The sequence below is a fragment of the Orcinus orca genome, chromosome 10 (genome assembly GCF_937001465.1).
Source record: "Orcinus orca chromosome 10, mOrcOrc1.1, whole genome shotgun sequence".
Taxonomy (NCBI): Eukaryota; Metazoa; Chordata; class Mammalia; order Artiodactyla; family Delphinidae; genus Orcinus; species Orcinus orca.
The window spans coordinates 96,163,851-96,186,498 of NC_064568.1; the positions used below are offsets into that span (position 1 = coordinate 96,163,851).

Here is a 22,648-nt window from a genome sequence, read left to right on the forward strand (position 1 = left end):
GTATGTAATTAATCACTTTAAGATGTTAAACCTCATTGGCCAAAACAAATAGTCTCTTCTTAGAGGTTCACATCTCAGAAGCAGCCAGCCATGGCTGCAGAGATGGAAGCAGAGGGATGGCCCAGGTACAGTAGCAACAGCAGGTGACACGGAGGAAGCCATGACCACTGATCCTCTGTTCCCTCCTCCCTAAAACGGTCACAACAGTATTTCCAACCTTAAAAGGAAATTTGACGATTACAAGGAAATAATAGGTGCAAATTATAAAGTGTAACATAAATAGAGTTATGTGTCTACGTTTTCTAAACTTATCGGTTTTCTTAAACAGACTGAATCAGCTCTCTTCTTGACCATCAACTCAGAACCTTCTCACTCTCTCTCTTAATCCTCCAGGGCGACAAAAATCCAAAACACAGATAATGAAAATCATTGGAAATGGGACTTTATCTTCACTGCTGTTGGGAACATACAAGGGTGCAGCCACTTTGAAAAAGAACCTGGCAGCTCCTCAAATGGTTAAACACGGTGTTACCAGATGATCCAGCAATTCTACCCCTAGGTATATACCCAAAAGAAATGAAAACATACATCTACACTAAAACTTGTACATAAATGCTCAAAGAAGAATTATTCATAATAGCCAAAAAATGGAAACAACACAAATCACCATCAACTGATCAGTGGATAAGCAGAATGTGTCACAGTATAGCCAAGAGTGTACAAGGAGGAAAGGACACTCTTCATAAATGGAAAACTGAACAGCTACAAGCAAAAGAAATTAAACTGGCCCCCTATTTTACAACCTACACAAAAATCATCAGGCCCCCTCCTTTCAGCCATGTCTTCAAACTCTATAAACACCTATTCCGAAAAGTTCTTACCATTTGGATTAACTAGCAAACTACAGAAATGACTATTGGGCGCTAGCAAACAAGTTTTGATCCTTCCCCTCTCAATACAGTTGTATGTGTATATTTTATCTACTGATCTTTTTAAATTTCCTTTAGACATACGGGTATATTTTAAGCTATAGATTTTACAAATATTTTAAACATTTCTTCTCCTAAACTGAGTGAATATTTATAGATGTCTATAAGTCAGAAAGATATTAGAGCAGAAGGGGAAATTATTTGCAAAATTACATACGAGCTCAAAGTTATGCTGAAAATAAGGCAAACTGACTTTGAATTGCTGGTGCTTGAAAGTGTTACTGGGCCTTTTTATGAGTCTGTAACAGAAGAGCAGAATCTTGGTCTTTTGACACTTACCGCTTAAGGTCTTGAAATGACCTTTCTTGGCTATGAGTGTTGGACCCAGGCCCTTTCTCGTCTGGTCCCTGCTTAAGCTCTACCAGCAACACCATCACAAAAACCTACTCAAATTTGCTCCAATATAATATAGGAGTGGGGGGACGTAGCTGATGAATCTATAGAGATCATTCTCTCTCCTGTATACTTTTGTATATGTTTTTCATAATTTTTTATAAGTTTAGTTGTTGTTGTTTTTTTTTTAGGTAATTTAATCATGCTACCTCTGCTTAAAAATCCCTGTGCTACCTTCAGTGTAGCTGACCTAAAACAGACAGACTGCCAGTCACTTCTCCAGCAAAAAGGTGGATTTATTCAGGATCAGCAGAGAAATGCAACTGGGAGTCTACAACCTGTGAAGGTCCCCAAACAGCAAGGAAAGGAGGATGCTTTTATAGAAGGGAAAAGGAAGTTGGGAGGGCTTAGTAAACAAAGAGTCCCTGGCTTTTCATTGGCTGAATCCTTGCCAGGCAAGAAGAGGAGACTTTCTTTTTCCTGTTGGGCTCTGCTATACTCCCAGGGCATGAAAGCTCCCCTGTCCGGTCTCCCAACTCTACTTAATTGAGACTTCTGTTTATTAATATTTTTACAGTGCTCACTGAATGAAATATGAACTCCTTCACAAACTGTACCAGGATTTTCCTGATTTCCCTCTTGCCCAAGTCGGGCCTGACACTCTCTACTTTCTGCCTCCAAAACACCTGCCTCGGGCTTCCCTGGTGGTGCAGTGGTTAAGAATCCACCTGCCAGTGCAGGGGACACAGGATCAAGCTCTGGTCCGGGAAGATCCCACATGCCGTGGAGCAACTAAGCCCATGAGCCGCAACTACTGGGCCTGTGCTCTAGAGCCCGCGAGCCACAGCTACTGAGCCCATGTGCCACAACTACTGAAGCCCACACGCCTAGAGCCCATGCTCTGCTACAAGAGAAGCCACCATAATGAGAAGCCCACGCACCGCAACAAAGAGTAGCCCCCACTCACCGCAACTAGAGAAAGCCCATGTGCAGCAATGAGACCCAATGCAGCCATAAATAAATAAATAAATAAATTTATTTAAAAAAAAACCACACACCTACCTCTCTCAAACATTTTTTTTTTTTTTTTTTGGCGGTACGCGGGCCTCTCACTGTTGTGGCCTCTCCCGTGGCGGAGCACAGGCTCCGGACGCACAGGCTCAGCGGCCACGGCTGATCTTCCCGGACCGGGGCACGAACCCGCGTCCCCTGCATCAGCAGGCGGACTCTCAAACACTTCTAAAACTGTGCATGTATCGGTCTACCTATGTCCCTGTGCTACATTTAAGATCTTTGAGCACAAAGACCATGCTATCTTACTGATTTTTATATTCCCAATGCTTAACCTGGCACATAAAATTGCTGCAGAAATATATCATCGGGAAAAAAATGAAGAATTGCCCCTACATATGTTTCTAGACTACCTCATGTCATTTTTCCCTACATTCCACCAATTCTACCTGCTGAACTTCTCCCCTTTTCTGGGCAAGCTATGCTCTTTTGCAATTTAAACCATTTGCTTTTTTTTTTTTTCTTACAAAATGCCCTTCCTTATTTATCTGAGAAAACTCCTCCATTAGGCCCTAGTGCAAATATCACCTCCTCTGGGAAGCCCTCCTACCTTACTCACACAGTTAATGGCTTCCTCCAATAATTTAGCAGTTTACTCTCCTGCTGCTCTAAGGTCGATTCTTCAAAGGCAACAACTGGTTATTGTACCTCTTGGTATCTGAGGGGGCCCTGCACACACAACCTGCTAATTTTATAAGCAAACATAAGAGAATCAATCAATAGGTCAGTTGTGTGAGTACAGTCTACCCTCTGTATCCGCAGATGCAAAACCCACAGATGTGGAGGGCGGACTGTATTCATTGTACTGGCCATTTTACATAAGGGACGTAAGCATCCCTGGATTTTGGTACCTGCAGAGGGTGCCTGAAACCGATCCCCAACAGATACTGAGGGACGATTGTACGTGGATACTTTAGCAGAATTTTAAGAGTCCACCTTCATTAGAATTTCCCCCCTCTTTACACCTCTTCCTAACACCCCACTAAGCCCTTCTTCACTACTGTCTGAGCACATGCTTTTCTTTTCAGGGTTCCAAACCACCTTTACACCCTGCCCAAGTTGGAGCCTTTCCTAAGCTCTCCTGACTTCATGCAAGCAGTTTCCCGCCTCTACCCCTTGCTTCAGGTCACATCTTCCCTAGCTGTCCCTCTTACTCTCAGTGTCCATTGGGCCCATGTCGATAGAATTCTCCAGTAATTATTGTACAACAGTAACAGTAATTATTGTTCTGGAGAACAATACAGTACAACAATAACAATACTTCATCCAGTTGTTCACTTTTCCTCTTCCGGAGAAACAACTGGATCTCACCTTGCCTATTTTCTGGAATACCCGACTGACCAAAAAGTGTTTAGTCATTGTAAATTTAGACACATACGTGAGCCCTTTTACCTAGAATGAACTGGTCATGATTGTTAAAATTCTAAAACCAGCACAACAAAATACTTTTGACATGCACAATGTTGAAGGGGCTCTTCCCCAACCTCACTTTTACTTGCTTTTATTAAAAATACGCTTTCACTGTTAAATACAGAGTAGAATTGGTGTGTTCATCTCGGACCCAATCCAGGGATGTTTAATTACGGAAGAGACCAAAGAGTACACAATAGCAGGAGGAAAAATCCAAGACAAAATTGAACTTGGCAGTAACAATACAGACGACAGTAATCACAGCTAATATTTCTCCAGCACTTTCTCTTGCCAGGCACCATGCTAAGTGCTTTGTGCTAATTATCTCATTTAATCCTCACAACGCCACGCAGTAGATAATACCGTGGTGTCCTAAAGTCACCCAGCTAGCAAGTGGAGGAGTCATTATTTGAAAACAGGCAGTGAGGTTCCAGGAGCCCCCTCTGGACCACCACTAGAAACTTCTTCATGAAGGAACAGTTCTGTTAGTAGCGCTGACACCAAATGGTGGCTGAATTTTGGAGGACTGCTCACCTAATCTTGATGCACCTCTGTTTTCTCATCTGCAAAAAGAAGGATTTGACCCACAGAAACTCATAAGGCATTCTTTTCTAAAAAGCTGTCTTGTGGAATGAACCCTACAGAGTAACAGAGAAATATTGTGGCAAATTGTTTTTGTTCTAGAAGTTCACATTGGAATCCATTAGAATAACGTGTGAAATATTTCAAACTCCGAAAACAAAATTTGGAAATGCATCTAGTGAGTCAACGGATTAGCGAATTTGTCTACGAATATTTGAAGAATAGAAATCATATTTAATGAAAACAACCTTGAAATATTGATTAATCACATGTAAAAGGCACTGAGTGGCAGCTACAATCAATATGTCTTGTTTCAACACCATACGCAAGAATAAACTCAAAATGGATTAAAGACCTAAATGTAAAGCCAGACACTATAAAACTCAGAGGAAAATATAGGCAGAACACTCTATGACATAAATCACAGCAAGATCCTTTTTGACCCACCTCCTAGAGAAATGGAAATAAAAACAAAAATAAACAAGTGGGACCTAATCAAACTTAAAAGCTTTTGCACAGCAAAGGAAACTATAAACAAGATGAAAAGACAGACCTCAGAATGGGAGAAAATATTTGCAAACGAAGCAACTGACAAAGGATTAATCTCCAAAATATACAAGCAGCTTATGCAACTCAATATCAAAAAAACAAACATCCCAATCCAAAAATGGGCAGAAGATCTAAATAGACATTTCTCCAAAGAAGACATACAGATGGCCAACAAACACATGAAAGGATGCTCAACGTCACTAATCCTTAGAGAAATGCAAATCAAAACCACAATGTGGTATCACCTCACACCGTCAGAATGGCCATCATCAAAAAATCTACAAACAATAAATGCTGGAGAGGGTGTGGAGAAAAGGGAACCCTCTAGCACTGCTGGTGGGAATGTAAATTAATACAGCCACTATGGGGAACAGTATGGAGTTTCCTTAAAAAACTAAAAGTAGAACTACCATAGACCCAGCAATCTCACTGCTGGGCATATACCCTGAGAAAATCATAATTCAAGAAGAAACATGTACCACACTGTTCATTGCAGCACTATTTACAATAGCCTGGACATGGAAGAAACCTAAGTGTCCATCGACAGATGAATGGATAAAGAAGATGTGGCACATATATACAATGGAATACTACTCAGCCCTAAAAAGAAACGAAATTGAGTTATTTGTAGTGAGGTGGATGGACCTAGAGTCTGTCATACAGAGTGAAGTAAGTCAGAAAGAGAAAAACAAATACCATATGCTAACACATATACATGGAATCTAAGAAAAAGGAAAAAAAATGGTCATGAAGAACCTAGGGGCAGGACAGGAATAAAGACGCAGATGTAGAGAATGGACTTGAGGATGCGGGGAGGGAGAAGGAGAAGCTGGGACCAAGTGAGAGAGTGGCACTGACATATATACACTACCAAATGTAAAATAGATAGCTAGTGGGAAGCAGCCGCACAGCACAGGGAGATCAGCTCAGTGCTTTGTGACCACCTAGAGGGGTGGGATAGGGAGGGTGGGAGGGAGACGCAAGAGGGAGGAGATATGGGGATATATGTAAAGCTGATTCACTTTGTTATAAAGCAGAAACTAACACAACATCGTAAAGCAATTATACTCCAATAAAGATGTTAAAAAATATATATATATGTCTTGTTTCTAAATCTATCATTTGATTACTTTTTAAACAGGCCACTATAAGACAGAGGCTTCAAAATATTTCTAAAAACTGTTTTTAAAATGTTTCATTTCTATTAAAAATTACTTGAAATTACATTTTAATACACAATTAATAATTCCTACAATAATTCCTCACTACTAATTCCTACAATAATTCCTCACTACTAATAGAGTCAGAAGGAATTCAAATAAGAATAGAAAATATATATGAAATTATATAGAGAAATACCTTGTTTTCTAGAACAGATTTCTCCCTAGAGTTGATTTTTAAATATTTGTAAATTAAATCATATTCTCCTATTGACTTCCAATATAAGTTAGGTGATACTTTAGCTATGTCTCTTGCAGCTTTTTTTTTTTAATTAATTAATTTATTTTTGGCTGCATTGGGTCTTCGTTGCTGCATGCAGGCTTTCTCTAGTTGCAGCGAGCAGCGGCTACTCTTCGTTGCGGTGCGCGGGCTTCTCATTGTGGTGGCTTCTCTTGTTGCGGAGCACGGGCTCTAGGCACCCAGGCTTCAGTAGTTGTGGCACGCGGGCTCAGTAGTTGTGGCTCCCGGGCTTTAGAGCACAGGCTCAGTAGTTGTGGCGCACGGGCTTAGTTGCTCCACGGCAGGTGGGATCTTCCCGGACCAGGGCTCAAACCCGTGTCCCCCGCATTGGCAGGCGGATTCGTAACCACTGCGCCACCAGGGAAGCCCTCTTGCAGCTTTATTATGTTCATAACTTCTAATCTATTTAGCTAAAAATTTGTCTCTCTCTCTATTCCTACCAATGCCAGCCTCTCTATCAAGTATGTAAGGCAGATAAAATTAAAGGTACTAGGAAATTGCATAGTTCCTTCTAGTTCTATAGTTTAATAAACCTGGCTTATCAAGACTGCACATGTATATAACATAGACACACACACACAAAACAGTACTTAATTTTCTACGTTCAGTATAGGTGCCATATAAAAAAATAATCAACTTGAGGCGCACTGGAAAGCACCTTAGTTTCAAAGACGAACAGAGAAGGATTTCAGTGTTTTTTCTACCCTTCACTTGTTTGTGGCCTTTACACCGAAGTGCTACATAAGCTTGTTTCCTCATCTGAAAAAGGCTTCGGTATTGAACCAAAACAGCAAAGGTGAAGCAAACACAAACTGTCTTTGGCCATTAATGGTGAACTGTGTTCTACAATTTTTTTAAGTAATTTTCTACTTAAAACTAAGGTCAGCAAAGCATCTTTGGTACTAGTTAGTGGACACCCAGAACTTAAAAAAATACTCTGAAGTAAAATGGCAAATGCCAAAATGTAATTTCAACTTTCATATGTCCACTGAGCCAGGGATACTCTTTCTTTTAAAATTTATTCTATGTCAGCCAAATACTTTTAGTTATAGATCATCTTCAGGCTGAAAGTTATTAAAATATGCTTTAAATAGGTTTCAATATATTTTATATATGAGGAAATTAAGAATGAGACTCAGTGAGCAACGCCTCTATAAAATTTTCCCTGCATAAAACTTGAAGGGAGGGCTTTCCAGCCGGACCAGTATTGTCCTTGATTGCTACTAAATGACCTCAGTGGTGCTGAGAAGAAACCTAACACATTTATGGCGCTGGACACAATGCAGGTACACCCCACCACAAGTAACGTCCTCCTCTATGGAGCCCTACCGAATCTGTGAGCATTACTACAATCTTTACTACACACTTCCTTTAAAAGAGCTGGCATGCAGACAAGATGACTCAAATTGAAAACAGCTTCTGGAGAGCTTAGCTCACAGAACATCCACTCATGGCAAACTATCATTCAAGGTCAATCTCTGCAGAAAGTGAAATTCATGTGAACTTCCTTTCCTTTCACAGTGGGCAGTGCTGCTTTGGGCCCTGGCAGGGTTAAGCTCCTGACCTCATTTTATTTCAGTGACTGACGAAGCACACCCCACACTGGAAGGCAGGATTAGCAAGTGTAGAATTCAGCAAAAATTAGGTGCCACAACATGAGGTCTCCCCTAAACAAGAATCCTTTGAAATCAAATGCTTTAGTCCTATCAGGTAATATGTGAACATCCATAAGTAGCCCCGTAAGACATTCTGGAGTGTTTGAGGTGGTAGAGATGAGGCGTGTTGGAAGCGGAAGCATGGTGTTCATAATTACACACATGAACACACATCCTTGAGTGTAGATACAGACCTTTCCTTACTGTAGCAATGTTCAGAGATCCTGATTTAAATAACCCCCCAAGGTTGTGGAAGTAGCCCATGTGGGAAGCAATTCAGTCATCAGAGTGACTCATTTAATAAATATTTTAGCCTGCATCTCATGCTCTATTACATTAAATGGTAAAAAGTCTGGCTTTAGATCGCCCCATTAATCCATTCATATTCCCTAGGCGTCCGCAGCTTATAGAGTAACCAAAGGACCAAACACATGTCAGTGTGTGCTTCTCATAAACAGATATCCTCCCCCAAACCTAACCGGAGCTGCCTCAGCGTGTTTTGTGTGCCTTCCTTCCTTGTGCACGATTTTCCCCTCGGATGCCTGGTACCATCGTGCACAGCCTCTCTGGCTGTTTAATCAAAGAAAAGTATAATTACGCTAGCAGGACTCTAATTCTGAAAAGACATTAGCCAAACCAGTCGCTTCATTACGCTGCACCTCAGAGGCCAGCAGGAACCGGAGAAATTCTAAGTGATAACGCGTTCTTCCGAAGGCAACAAGCGAAGCGGCCTCGTGGATAGGAAAAATCTGCCTGTCTAAGCAGGTGTGAGTGTCAAGGAAGGCGATGAGCTTCAGGCTGGCCAGTAGCTAATGCTTTCCCTGCAAAACCTGCTGCCTAAAACTTTTCCAAGACCTCCAGTGGCCCTCCGGAGTCTGCTCTTTGAGCTGCTTCGAACCGCCTGGGAAATGCACCGCCCCACAGCCGCGTCCACGTCTGCGGAGGCTTCTGCCCGGTCCGCGCAACGCGGTCCCTCCTCCGTGGCGCCTTCTGCCCAGAGCCGCCGGCAGCCCGGCCCCCTTTCACCGCCCCGCTCCGGACCGTTCGGAGGGGGCTCTTGGGCTCGCAGGGCACACCTGGAGGAAGCCGCCGCCGCTCCTCCCCCACCTCCCACATTTTGGCCCTTAGGCACCAGCGCAAGAGGGACCAGCGGCGGCGCTCCCAAAATCCCGGCCATGTTCCACTCGGAGCGGACATCATTCAACAACTCCACAAGTCTAGTCTCCAGGGCGCTGTGGCCGAGGCCCAACCACCGCTCCAAAGTGAATCCACCCGAAGGCCACATCTGTAACGCAGCCCAGCAAAGCTTATATCCTATCCTAACACAACAATGGGAGAACAGCTAAGAAGCCCAGAAAGCTAAGAAAACTGGCGGAAGCATCTTCTTAAAGCTAATAATCTTGCCCCTTGTGAAGCCCCTAAAGCCCCACCTTCCCCAAGAGAAAAATCCCAGAGTTGCCGCTTTAAGTGTTTCAAACCCCTCCTGTAGGGGAGCATTTCCATCAATGGTCTGTGCACGGATACGGTCCGGGTTTGGCTCCGGGCGGCACTCTGCAAAGTGCCGGACGGGCGGGCGTCACGTCTGGGTAGAAGGCGGATGTCCCCGCAGTTCTCGGGGCAGAGACGCCGGCGGCGCCCCCAAACCGGGAACCGGCACAGCCGCCTCCCGCGCTCGCCGCCGCCCCGACGCGCCCCGGCACTCACCGTCCCGGGCGTCCTCCCCACGACTGCAGTTGCTGCAAATGTGTTTGATCTCCTTGCCTAGTTGACAATGGATCACAAAGGACACGTTGTTGTTGTTGTCGTTGGGGGCGGGCTCCTTCAGGGGCTTCAAACTCAGCAAATAAAAAGCTTTCTTTTTGGGTCTCTGGGAGCTCGCGCCTGGCACCGCGCCCTCCCTGCAGCGCGGCGAGCGGAGCGCAAACCTCCCCGGCTCCGCGGTGCGCGTGGGCTCCGCCATCCGGCCCCCGGGCGTCCCGGGCCGGACGCTGCTCCGGCCCCCGCGCGCTGCCACTCGTGCCCCGCCGCCTGGCCAGCATGCCCCTGCCACGCCCCGCACCCGCGTCTCTACAGCGGCGCGACCGCGGCGGGGCGGGTCAGAAGAAGGCGCCGAAAGGGGCTTGACCTCGCCGACCTCCCTGCCCGAGCCAATCCGGATCCCGAGGCCCGAGTAGGGTTTCCGGAAGGCACTCAGTGGTCCCACCTGGGATGCTCCACTCCCGCCTCCCCCGTGGTCTCACGCACGCATCCTCCACCGGCAGCCCCACCCTCCGTAAGTCTCAGCGCCAGCGACCTGAGCCTGCCGGGTTTGCAGCTACCTTCGCTCTCTTCGAGCTGCAGGGCAGAACGCTAGCCTCCCCTCCCCCTTTTCCTCGAGCCTCCCGCTGCCAAATGAAAGCAAGATACACCACACAGAAGGCTGCTACGCTGGGAGCCCTCGGGGTGCAAGCGCCTCTCTGGGACCAGCACAGATTACCATTCTCGGGTGGGTCCAACCCACAGCCCTTGACTTTCACTGGAGCCGACAACCTGTTACAACACAATTGATGTTTTCACGTTCAATAGAGATTCCCCGACCTGAAGGGCGGCCTTACACCAGTATCATTAAAACTTAGAGCGAAAAGGGACAGAAAAGGCTGCTTTCGTCAATCCTCACGAACGACAACTTGCAACTTTGCGATCCCAGCTAATTTGGCTGAAGATTCCCCGCTGTCTTAACACCGTGAATAAGGCTTAGCAAGGCAAATGGCATCAATTGAACGCTCTAAAGAAAGAACAGTGTCTTAAGGCAAACCCATGGCTCAATAATAGTAACAGCTACAAGTTATCGAGCCTTTGTTTGATCTGCACGTTTCCTGTTTTTTTTTTTAAATGACGCTATATTTACACAATTAATCCTGACTCCGGTATTGTGAATCCTACATCACTTTTTGGAGAGCTAAGACTTAGAGAATCCTCGTAGCACAATCACCTTGTGTGCTTATTTTAAAAAGAGACTTTGGGGGCCTCAAGGCCTGAGATCCTGGCTTAGTAGGTCAGTGCAGGGCTCAGGAACCTGTATTTTAACAAGCTCCCCAGGTGATCTTGATGCAAAGCCTAAGTGGGGAAACAGGTGTTTACAGCCAGGTGTGCCTGTTATTCCCTCCACGCCCCATTCCCTGTGAACCCTTGTCCTCCTTTCCAGACATTGAAACAGTGTCAGTTAAAGGATGAGATATCACCACCAATTGTTTCCAGGAACTTCTCCAAAGTGAATTTCATAATACCCTGTGTCTTCCACTACCACAAAAGGCAGGTCATGGCTACTCTCTCCTCCCACTGGGCAAATTCTACACATACAACTCACCTCATAGAGAAGTGAGTCAACCACCCACTGGGGGTATTAAATTACTGTGTTATAATATGCTCTGATCACCACAATTCTCCCACCCCATCATTTACATTACTTCTCATCTGCAAAGCATTCTGCCCAAATCAGCACATTCCAAGCTTCATTTGCATCCTGTAGTTAGGAACACCAGGTGTCCAGCTGCCATGGCCTGCTCTAGAAGGAGATGTCAGGGGATCCTAGGGTTCGAGTTCTGCTGCCTTTAATTACATCACAACCCAGTCTCTCCCTGTGCCCAGCGGGGCCTTCAGGGACCCCCTCCCTTCTCGCCTGGATTACCAGCCAAAGCAGCCACAGATAAATCTGTTTTTTCTCATGTCACGTTCACATCAGTTGGTCCCTGACTGATTATAAGCCTCATCTTAGAGGTGGCCAAGGATGCACTTGCTCTGCTGGAGAAGTGTATGAGGGAATTTATTGCATTGTGTTTTGGGCAAATATTTCTTATTCTCTTTTTCAAATCCTAGATCCCTCTCCCAAATTGTATCACCTCTTAACTACCTTCTGAAAAGAAAAAAATATATATACATCTTTTTCTTAAACGAGGTTTTTAAAATTGCATGCCTTTCCCACCTCTCTGCCCACAGATAAGAACAACAGACCTGCAGAAACCCCGCAGAGTCTTATTAAAACAACGGAGCCCAAAGCAGTCTTATTCGCTTGCTGAATACTAAACCACACCTGAGAGCTCAGGTGTCTCTGTCTTAACTGGCCAAGTTATGATGAGAGAACACTGACACGACCACCAGCTTAGTCTCAAATATTGACGGTGATGCCCTGCAGCTCGGGGGCTCTTTATTCAGGTTTGGTGTGTAGTGGCCTAAGGTGAACCTCAGAGAGCTGTCCCCTCGTTCGGTGGTTCATCTTCCTCAACAGTCTTCCCTGAATCTGCAGCTCCTAACTATGCTGGCCAGAAATGGTATCCACTAGCCTCATGTGGATATTTGCCCTTTAATAAATTAAAATTAAATGAGATTCAATCTCAGTGCCTCAGTTGCACTGGCACACTTCAAGTGCCCAATAGTCACATGTACATAGTGGCTACTGTATTAGGCGGGCCAGGTGGTAGAACATTTCCATCAGCGCTGCAAGTTCTACAAGACCTTGCTCCTCTTAGAAGGTATGAATGTTAGTGTCTCGGCCTGAATTTGAAAGCTGAGGAGCCCAGTCTTCTATTGTTACAACAGAAAGTGGGTGGAGAGGGGAATATACCTTAGTGCTGACTGCAGTTTGGAAGAAGATGCCTGTGTCTGGTGGCTGCCAGCACCCCCTTTCCTCTGACCCGCAGCAGGCAGAACAGGTGTGCACACGTCTGACATTTTTTTTCTTGATCCTGCTCTGTACCCTGAATGCTGCCTCAGCAAATCTGCCTCCTGCCACCCATTACCCTAATGTCCCTATAGCTCTCGATGCCAAGACATGTCACACAGAGTCTGTGTTTGTCGCATCCCATAAGACAAACCTGTGTTTAATTATGATCCTTGTAATTACGGCTCGGCTCTATTGCTGCCTTTGATAATCATCTCCCTGCATTGACAGTGGGAGAAAATAAATGGTCATCCTACGGCATTCTTGGAAAATATAGATGGTATTGTGGCATTTTTTTTTGACTTTTAAGAGAAAGGAGGGAAACATTGAAGGGAAAGACAGTCCAGAGCGTTTCTATCACCTACCTCAGGGGTTCTCAACACAGAGCCTGTGTAACTTGCATGTGCTGTTTTACCCAGATGATCTACATGGGATAGAAGAAACGCAGCATCTCAAGCTCTACCCCAGAATCTGCATTTTAACAGATCATCCTGGTGATTCAGAGGCACATTAAGGTTTGACAAGCACCTGCTAGGAATCAAGGCCGGTAACAGTATGAATTGCCTACCAGTGGAGCACGTTTTTTGATTCTGAAGAAAGTAGCAGATAGGACCCCTGATCTTGCAGAGCTTAAAATTTAAGAGGAGAGAGGACGCACTCAATGAAAGGACATATAACACAACACACCCAACTGAAAACATGTGTGTAAACTTATAATTAGGAGCAGCCATGGAGAAAAGTACAGTTACTATCTGAGTGTGAGCGTGTGTAAAGGGAGTTCTGCAGTGATTTAATGTGGACGACATGGAGTTGATGAAGGAGAATTTCCCCGGGAAAGTTCATCAGCACAGTTGGGGTCAGAATGGTGGGAGTGGTGGTGGCAGTGGGGTGAAGACAAGCTCATTGGCTAGAAGGAGTTCATAGTGGGGGAAGGGATAGTCAAGGATGGTCATTAGTCTGGCAGGAGAGTTACACTCAGCAAGGCAGGGGGTGAAAACTGAGCTCTCCAGAAGACGCCACCGTTATGAGGATGGGAAGGCAACTGCAGACTGAGATGTTGTTCCGCTTATCTGCTTGTCTGTGCTCCATCCTACTTTTAATGCTCAACAGTTACTAGGCTCAAAGGAAGTCAGAATCAAAGTTAAGCGCAGAAATTTGGAAATGCTCATATAGCGCTTTAACTCTTATGAAAAAGCATCAAAATACAAAATAGTGTCAATACAAGACAAAGCAGCGGAACCACTCAAAGAGAGATGTACTTAGAAGAATATCACTATACACATCTGATGGAAGAAAAGAGTAAACATTTCTTTTCTTCCTTAATTTTTTTTCTTTGATTTAAACTCAAGCTATCTGATAAATTTTCTTCCTGCTTCTGTCCATCTGTCCGTCTCCTTTCTTGTTCCTATCTTCCCTACAGTGGGTTGAATGGTGGCCCCCCAAAGATATGTCCATGTCAAATCCCTGGAATCCATGAATATGACTTTATTTGGAAAAAAGGTTCTTTGCAGATGTAATTTAGTTAAGGATCTCATGGTAAGGAGATCTTGCTGGATCGTCTGGGTGGACCTTAAATCCAATGGCAAGCGTCCTTATTAAAGACACACAGAGGAGAGACAGAACTGGTCTCCAGAACTGCGAGAAGATAAATGCCTGTTGCTTTAAGCCACCAACTTTGCGGCAGTTTGTTACCGCAGTCCTAGAGAACTAACACACTCCCTGATTATTAACTCATATAAGAAGAGCATCTATTCTATTTCTCACAGAGGAATAGCATCTATTCTAAGTTTGATCTAAATGTGTACTATGTTAAAGCCAGACTGTAAGCTAATCTACGAAGTACAAATTTAAGAACAGCTTTAAAAATTACTTCCAAACGGATCACGAACACAGAATTGTGCAACATTACTGCTACGTCTGTGTGTGTGTGTGTGTGTGTGCGTGTTGTTTTTGTTTTAGTGTTTTGTTTCTATTTTTGCTGATGCTGGAATGGAGGTATGAAATGGAATGGAAGTAGACTGTCATTTAAGACGGGCATACAGCTCCCAGGCTTTTTTACATTTAGTATACGGCATTTATATTCTGAGCAAGGAGACGTGATCAGAGCTTGCTGTGGGAGACTGGTAAACTTCTTCAGGCAATTCAGTGATGTATCAGTAGAACTCATATTCAGCCCTTGTGCACTGGTACAGCTGTATGGATTGCTTACGGCTGATATCTTTTTCTAATAGTCTCTTTGACTCTTGCCAAGTCTAGTTATTAAATATTTTGTATATCACTCCTGCAGATAGAGGTTAGAAACCATCTGTACAATTGGCAAGCCTTGATTCTCCTAAAAGAAGGCTTTCTACCCCAATGTTTTTCTTAAACTGTGTTTAAGAGCTTATAGCAAAAGTGCTTTTGGCCCAAGCTTTTCCCTTATTATTTCTTAATCCAACCTGATGGGTTTTTGGTATAAGAGCCAGGAAGAGGTCAGTGGACAGTAGGTTTGAAGAAACAATTTCATATCTCTGTTTTTAGAACTTAAGCTCTTAAACATATAAAGACATCTAAATGATGTGAGCAGTCTTTTGGTGTGCGTGTTTTTTTTTTTAATTTTAGCTAAGGATTTGTTTTTTCTATTTTTCTCCTAAAACTCTGAATAGAAAGCAATTTTCTTTCTAGGTTTGTGATAATTATGCTTACTAAGGGATTGTTCTGTGCAAATTGTTCGGCAAATACTTAGCAGATAGCAACCTAATAGAAGGGGAGATTGGAAGCAGTTACACAAAACAGGTGGAAAAAGAGGTGATCAAGGGGAAATCATCAGAGTGAACTCCTGTAGTTTCTTGATTACAGTGTCATTTTGGAATGTTTCTTTCTTTTTCCGCATTGCCGTGGGTGGGAAGAGGACTGGAGTGGTCCAGTTCTTTAGTCCAAATAAGAGGACCTTCTCCATAATGGGCCATGCCTTCAGAGTGAACAGAATTTCTGTGACTGACCAAAGAAGGCAGGACATTTTCTGCAAAGTCTTGTTCAAGTCAAGCATCTTTAAAGGCTGCATTGCCAGTGTCCAAAGAAGGCTCTTAGTCTAAATTTTAAAATTTGGGATCGGATATTTCTGCTTATTCCCAGGGTAAAAGAGAGGATAGATAGGTACAGGTTGTGGATTGTTGAAGTTTAGTTAAGTGAGGGGTCTGTTGTTCTGAACTATTTAGTTTCTTTACATTTTGCCGCAAATGACAAATCCCATTTAAACGGAGACTTACAGGCTTATACACATAGCCTTATGCTTTCCTTTCTGAACCAGGTTAATTTTGGCAGATTTAGATCCTTCTGGATATTTAGCTTATAGAAAGAAAAGCCCCAGAGTATAAAGATGTTACAAATATAACATAGGTGTGTTTATATTGCAACGGATAAAACAAAGTCCACCAATAAAGAAATGGCTGCATAGATTATAGTATGTTTATAGCATGATGCCACTAAAAATAATGAGTTATATTTGAACAAGTTGGCTTGGAAGGATTTCCACAATGCATTGTTAATAAGGAAATTAATGTCCAGAGAACTGACTACAATACTGTCTCATTTTTGTAAGACAAATATTGTAGGCATTAAGACTGGCCTCCAGATATTTCTGATTTACTATCTTCAGGCTTCAGGTACATGGTTGGATTGTAGTCTGTACATCTAGATCCCCTTGGGGGTGGGTGGAACCAGGTGACCAGTTCTGACCTACGTGTGATGAGCTGAAGTTCAAGGCGATGGCTGCTGCTACCTTTTGGGTTATGGAGTGAAACGAGCCTGCCTGCTGACAGGCAAGGGACATGTAGTATGCAAAACGAACTTGCGTTGCTTTAAGCCACTGAAATTTTGGAGTTGTTTTTACTGAAGATTAATCTAGCCTATCAAGACTAATACATCAATGACAAATGTGTGTGTGGATGTGTGGGGATGCATTTGTATATTATAGATCACCTCATTTAATCATCACACCAACACCGTAAGATGGAACCATCATTTCCATTTTCTGCTTCAGGAAACAGAATTTCAATACCGTGAAATAAATCCCCCAGGTTACACAATTAGCATTCTGCCAAGCAGAAATCTGATAAAAGTATGTGTAACGGCCAAGCACACCTTTCCTTCTCCAACCATCCCGCTGGCGCGCAGAGAACTGCCAGGTAGTTTTTCTTCAGAGGACCCGCAACACTATTTTAGGGCAGACGCACATGGCATCATGAAACCCCACCAAGAAAGGGTATGAGACGGCAGGCACAGGACACGGAAACCTTGCCTCCCATGCAGAGCTTAGCTGCTGGTAGTAAAGAGAACAGGGGTAAAAATAGGACACACAGGTTCTTACCTATCATCTCTATTGGCAGATTTGTGCCCTTTCCATCTTTAAAACAGACAGCAGCTAATACTCACTGTTATCCTTTTAGGGCGGGATGGTATCAACAGTGTACCTCAGGGCTGTTTAACAAAAGCTCACGATCAGCTAATGATAATTGGCCATTAGGACAGAATCACAATTGTGTTCGTACAGAGCAGGTGCAGGAACAGGCACTAGGATAATGTAACACTGGCAAGAAATGCAGATTGGCCCTTTTTCCAAGTGGGAGAACTTCGGTTATACACGAAACACAACTGAGCGTGCGGGGTAGCTGTCAGTAGCCCGCTACAGGGAGCTTCTAAGTGGGTGTTGCGGGTGTGCAAATGTGTGACATGCAAATTATTTCTCTCTCGGAAAATAAGATGGTCTAATTCACTGAGGGAAGCATTACAATATGCACTAAGACTTGTGAAGTGAATGATCAAAGGAATATCCCTGCTTCTAACAAGCCACGTTGTACTCATCTTCCCAACAAGCCAGGATCCTGTGACCTCATGAGCTTCCAAAACAGTTTTTTATAATAGAGAAGCATGCTGAAGAGGAATTCTATTTATGTTTATACGTCTTATGTCAATAGAGCTTTTTTCCTCTGTGATAACGTATTTTATCCACACAAATTATTGTAATAGTTTGTTGCCATCTTACATGTAAAAGGACATGTTATTTACAGGAATGGAAGGGGAAATTAAAAAGCTAAGAAGAGTCTAAAGAGAGATCATATTAGAGCGAGTAATTGGAACTTAAGAGTAGAAGAACAGATCCACAGCATACGTAGATAAAGATATGCTTTCAAAGCCATTCACAAAGGATCACAAGGGTTCGTTTGCAGGGGAAGACAGTCCATTGTAGCAGGCAGGCAGAGAGAGACACAGCGCTTGGCTGGGCTTCTAGTACGTTTAAAAAACTCTACTGGGCTTTTTCCTGATGTATATATTAAATATTTTAATGTACGCATTCATTTATAAAATATATTTACATGATAATAAATATAGTAAATACTATATATGAACACTAAATGTCATAAAATTATACATTTTTTAATATTTTTAACTAAAAAATGAGCATTGAATCCTCATAACAATTCCAAGAGTTGAGGTGTTCTGACCACCACCTGACAGTGAAGAAGGCAGAGAGATGAAAGAAGTTGCTCAAAGCTGTCCAATGCGGACAAGGTTGGGCCCCAGACCTGAAATGAACGCAGATTTTCCCATTCAGAGACCAGTCACTCTCCACAATTTCATGCTGCTGTCCAGAAATTTGCACATAGGAAAGAGGGTATATTGAAGGTAAAAATACCTTTCCAAGCCAACCTTGGAAGAAATTAATGCAGGACTTCCTTAAAGATGAAGGGCAAACCTGTTAACATTCACTAGGATCTACCCATTTACACTGGAAGCAAATCCATCTTTCCATTTTATGGATTAAGAAAAATTACTGAAATGAACATTCTTTCATTTCCCAATCTGTAAATTATTTTTAAGACCATTTAAAATCATTTTTTTTCCTTGAAATTCAGCAGGTGAAAAAAAACAAAATTATTAAACCTTGACAAAAATGATCAATTTTTAGAAAATGTGTGAGTTATGATAAAAATGAAGGAGACATTCAGAATCCATGGATATTAAATCAATATACTGTTATATTTTATCAAACCTAATGAATAGAAACTATTTAAAATAAACTTTTCAAAAATTTTAAGTATGTGAATTCCTTTTTTCCACACTCCCTTTCTCTTTCTGTTCCAAAATTGACAATATGTCAGGGGAACCCTGGAGAGCCAGGTTAAGCTCCCCTGATTTCAAGGAAACAACCATGCCTTCTCAGGCTAGTGCCCGTCCCCCAAATCTATCAAGTCCTTAAAGGCAAAGAAGCCTTTTATTCTCCTAAATCCTAATCTCAACTTTACGTTAAAAATTAATCACTCCTGGGCTTCCCTGGTGGCGCAGTGGTTGAGAGTCCGCCTGCCGATGCAGGGGACACAGGTTCATGCCCCGGTCCGGGAAGATCCCACATGCCGCGGAGCGGCTGGGCCCGTGAGCCATGGCCGCTGAGCCTGCGTGTCCGGAGCCTGTGCTCCGCAATGGGAGAGGCCACAACAGTGAGAGGCCCGCGTACCGCAAAAAAAAAAAAAAAAAAAAAAAAAAAATTAAACACTCCTGCTTTGCTTGCAAGAGAATGGTGTAGGCATTGCCCTATAGCCTGCCTGACGTTCCAGAGTTCTCAGACATACACAGAGGTATTAATGCATATGAATTACAAGCAACAGTCATAAAGCTTTCCTGCTAATATGCTCCTGAGCCCATACAGGACACACTAGCGCATTTGTAGATTAGCATCTGCTTATGTTTCTTTGTTTTTAATTAATTTATTTTTTGCTTATTTTTTTTTAAATGGAGACTATTAAGTCAACTTGAGTTGTTCCGAACGTTTTGCACATAGTTTGGGGACTATTACCCGTCATTCAATTCATTTAGACTGAACTCCCAAGACAGGTATTGGCAACACTAAGCTTAGATTTTGACAGTCGCACAGCATGAACCAATAGCTGAACATTGATTGCTTCAATCTTAGGGGTACCTTCCGTCAGAAACAGGCTTTGTAATTCGTGTTACCGTGCTTTTAAGCACGAGAGTAATACGGGAAACACACAACACTCATAGGAAATGCTTTTTGCTTAAATTTTTCATTAACATGCAAATAAGGATACAGATATTTCCACAAGTAATATTGGAATAAAGAGAGAGCTGAGCTATTTTCCTTCGAACAAATATTGGCAACTAAGAAGGAAAATGAGCAAAAATGTATAAAATGCTTTGCAGTGAATGCTGGCATCCTGCCAAGTCAAGAAAGAAATTGGACAGCTGAGCTAAAGCAGTGGGCATTTTTGCCTTTACCTGAGACACTGTAGTTTGCTAAAGATGAGCAGTGTGCTGCTGTGTTTTCCAAAATGACCTTAGCGCAAAATTGTATAAAGAGGAGAGAGATCGGTAACCCAGGAAAGAATGGGTCCATTAACTGCAAATGGATGGTTTTGGGTGTTAACGTATAAATACAAGCCAACGTTTGATAACATGAAGAGACTGCCCAGAACTGTTGAGATCACTAATTGTTGGAGCAAAGAAGGAATGAGTCAATAAAATCTTCATCTTCAAACCCAGATTACTGCTACTCTCCACCCTAATCACCTGTCAGTTTTCACCTGGACCGAGTCTTCCATTATGGTAGTTTGATAAACTAGAGGAATTCTTCACGGACATTCTGATTTACCTATGGCTCAGGCATGACGTGGAGGATCGCGAAACAAGGATTTCCGACCGAAGTGAGAGGAAAAAAGACCAGAAACAAGAGAGCACTTCCCTAAAGTGAGGGCATTCTATTTACTAGATTTCACTTTTCAGGCTGCCAAATTTTTCTTCAGAGATGGAGTTTGAATCAAGAAAAGGAAGAGATTGTCCTTTTCTGGTAGAAACCATATTTCAGAACATTACAGAGAATCTTGAGAAGGACTTGAGTATGGTTATCTGAGCCACTGCAAGCTGTGGTGCTGTGGAAGGGGCATGAATCAAATTGGAGTGTGTAGTCATATTCTGAAATTCAACAGTCTGAACGCAAACCATTCTCATTGTCTCCTTGTGCAAACCACTGCTCCTTCCCAGGTCCCCCATTCCTCCCAGTCACCTGGACTGGAATCCTCTGTGTTATCTATGGTCTTCATCTTCTGCATACAGTGACCAAGCCTTATGCATTCTTTATCTTAATTCTCTCACTTACGATAAAAATCCCCAAATTAGGGGTAGAATGAGATGGTACCCTATCTCATTCTTCAGAAAATGAATTAGAGACAACTTCTTTTATTAATTTTCATAATTAAGAATCCATCAAAATAATTTGTAATTTATTAAGCACCCATCTGTATATATCACAATATTACTTTCATGAAATCCTCTACCAGTGAACAACTTCTCTGGACACAGTCTTTCCCCGACTCTTTCCTAAATCTTTCCTAGGAATCCGTTCTTCCAGAAAGCCAACTGAGTTAACTTGGATTGCAAAGATTAAAAACTTTCAGAGTGGTTTGCCCTCAAAGTGACCAATACGTTCTTTGGTGGATAAAATGAAGGGATTGGACCAGTAGATGATTTGCTAAGGTCTTTCCAAAAATGCAGTTCTTTGACTCTAGGAGATGTTAAACTGCAACGATTGGAAGTGTCCAGGAGGAAAGAAACATAAAGAATCGATTGTGTTGGAAAAGGAAAATGACATTCTAAGTAAGAGCTTACAGTGAACGTTTAACCTTTCTAAGATATCAAATCTCAACCAACAGCTAAGCCAGGTCTGATCTTCCTCTGCAGCCACATCTTCCACCACCTTGTGTATCTCCTACCACTTCGCGGTTAGCTACTCCAGGGCACTCACAGTTCCCACAATGCCATGCCTTATCCCACATGCTATCTCCTCCTCGAGCTTCCCCTTCCCTCTCCCAGGAGCTTCTTTCTCATTCTTATCACAGCGCTGAGTGCTCAGCACACTCGGGCAGACAGAGCTACCAGCTCTCTCCTCAGCGCCACCTTGGAACTGACTGCTGACTGAAAGCTTACTGTAACATCCTGTAAATATTAAACTCTTAATTATGATGTATGTCAAAGATACAGAAAAAGATAGTGAATTCTATACTATCCACGTGTGCATTATTCAGTTTTTAAAATGCTGACATTGTGTTCTAGGCTTTAAAAATATAAAGGGTTAAAAATTAGAGGTATATTGGGGCTTCCCTGGTGGCGCCGTGGTTGAGAGTCCGCCTGACGATGCAGGGGACACGGGTTCGTGCCCCGGTTCGCGAAGATCCCACGTGCCGCGGAGCGGCTGGGCCCGTGAGCTATGGCCACTGAGCCTGCGAGTCCGGAGCCTGTGCTCCACAACGGGAGAGGCCACAGCAGTGAGAGGCCCGCGTATCGCAAAAAAAAAAAATAAAAAAAAATTACAGGTATAGCCAAAGATCGTCAATCTTCCCTTTTCCCACCCTCTTTCCCAGAGGCAACTACTATCCTGAAGTTGATGTTTGTGTATCCCAATCTTCCCTTTTCCCACCCTCTTTCCCAGAGGCGACTACTATCCTGAAGTTGATGTTTGTGTATCCCATCTATTTTTATATTTTTACCATATGTGATACATTTGCAAGCATTATGTAATATTGCTTTGTGGGTTCAAATATACACAAGGGGTATCACATTTTAAGAATCATTTTGTAATATTCTCTTTAATTCAACATTATGTTTTGGGATTATTGCACGTGGATTCATGTAAATGTAGTCATCCGTATTTCCTGCTGTATTAGTATTCCAATATAGGATTATATCACAATTTATTTATGAATTCCTTCATGGAAGATTATTTAGCTGGTATCTACGTTTCTGGCAATTGCAAACAATCCTCCAGTGGGCATCCTGATGAAGTTCTCTTTTGTGCTCTTCTTATGCAATAGTTTCTCTAAGGAATATAACTAGAATTGGAATAGCTGTGTCAT

At 43.0% G+C, this 22,648-nt stretch overlaps 1 protein-coding gene and 1 long non-coding RNA gene across 15 annotated transcripts in view; one reads left to right on the top strand and one right to left on the bottom strand.

The window, feature by feature from the left end:
• The window catches only part of LOC125965553 (uncharacterized), a 943,317-nt gene that overhangs the window by 261,280 nt on the left and 659,389 nt on the right, over nt 1–22,648 (top strand). The gene's annotated exons all lie outside the window — the stretch shown is intronic.
• Nucleotides 1–22,648, bottom strand: part of PHACTR1 (phosphatase and actin regulator 1) — a 548,258-nt gene that overhangs the window by 242,342 nt on the left and 283,268 nt on the right. The window contains exon 1 of one of the 14 annotated variants that reach the window (XM_033434882.2): nt 9,755–10,344. The exons of the other annotated variants lie outside the window; for them this stretch is intronic. Within the exon in view, the coding sequence (XP_033290773.1) occupies nt 9,755–10,010 (256 nt within the window). The 5' untranslated portion in view covers nt 10,011–10,344. Of the gene's footprint in view, nt 1–9,754; nt 10,345–22,648 lie in introns of those variants that run through there. 14 annotated transcript variants of the gene reach the window in all.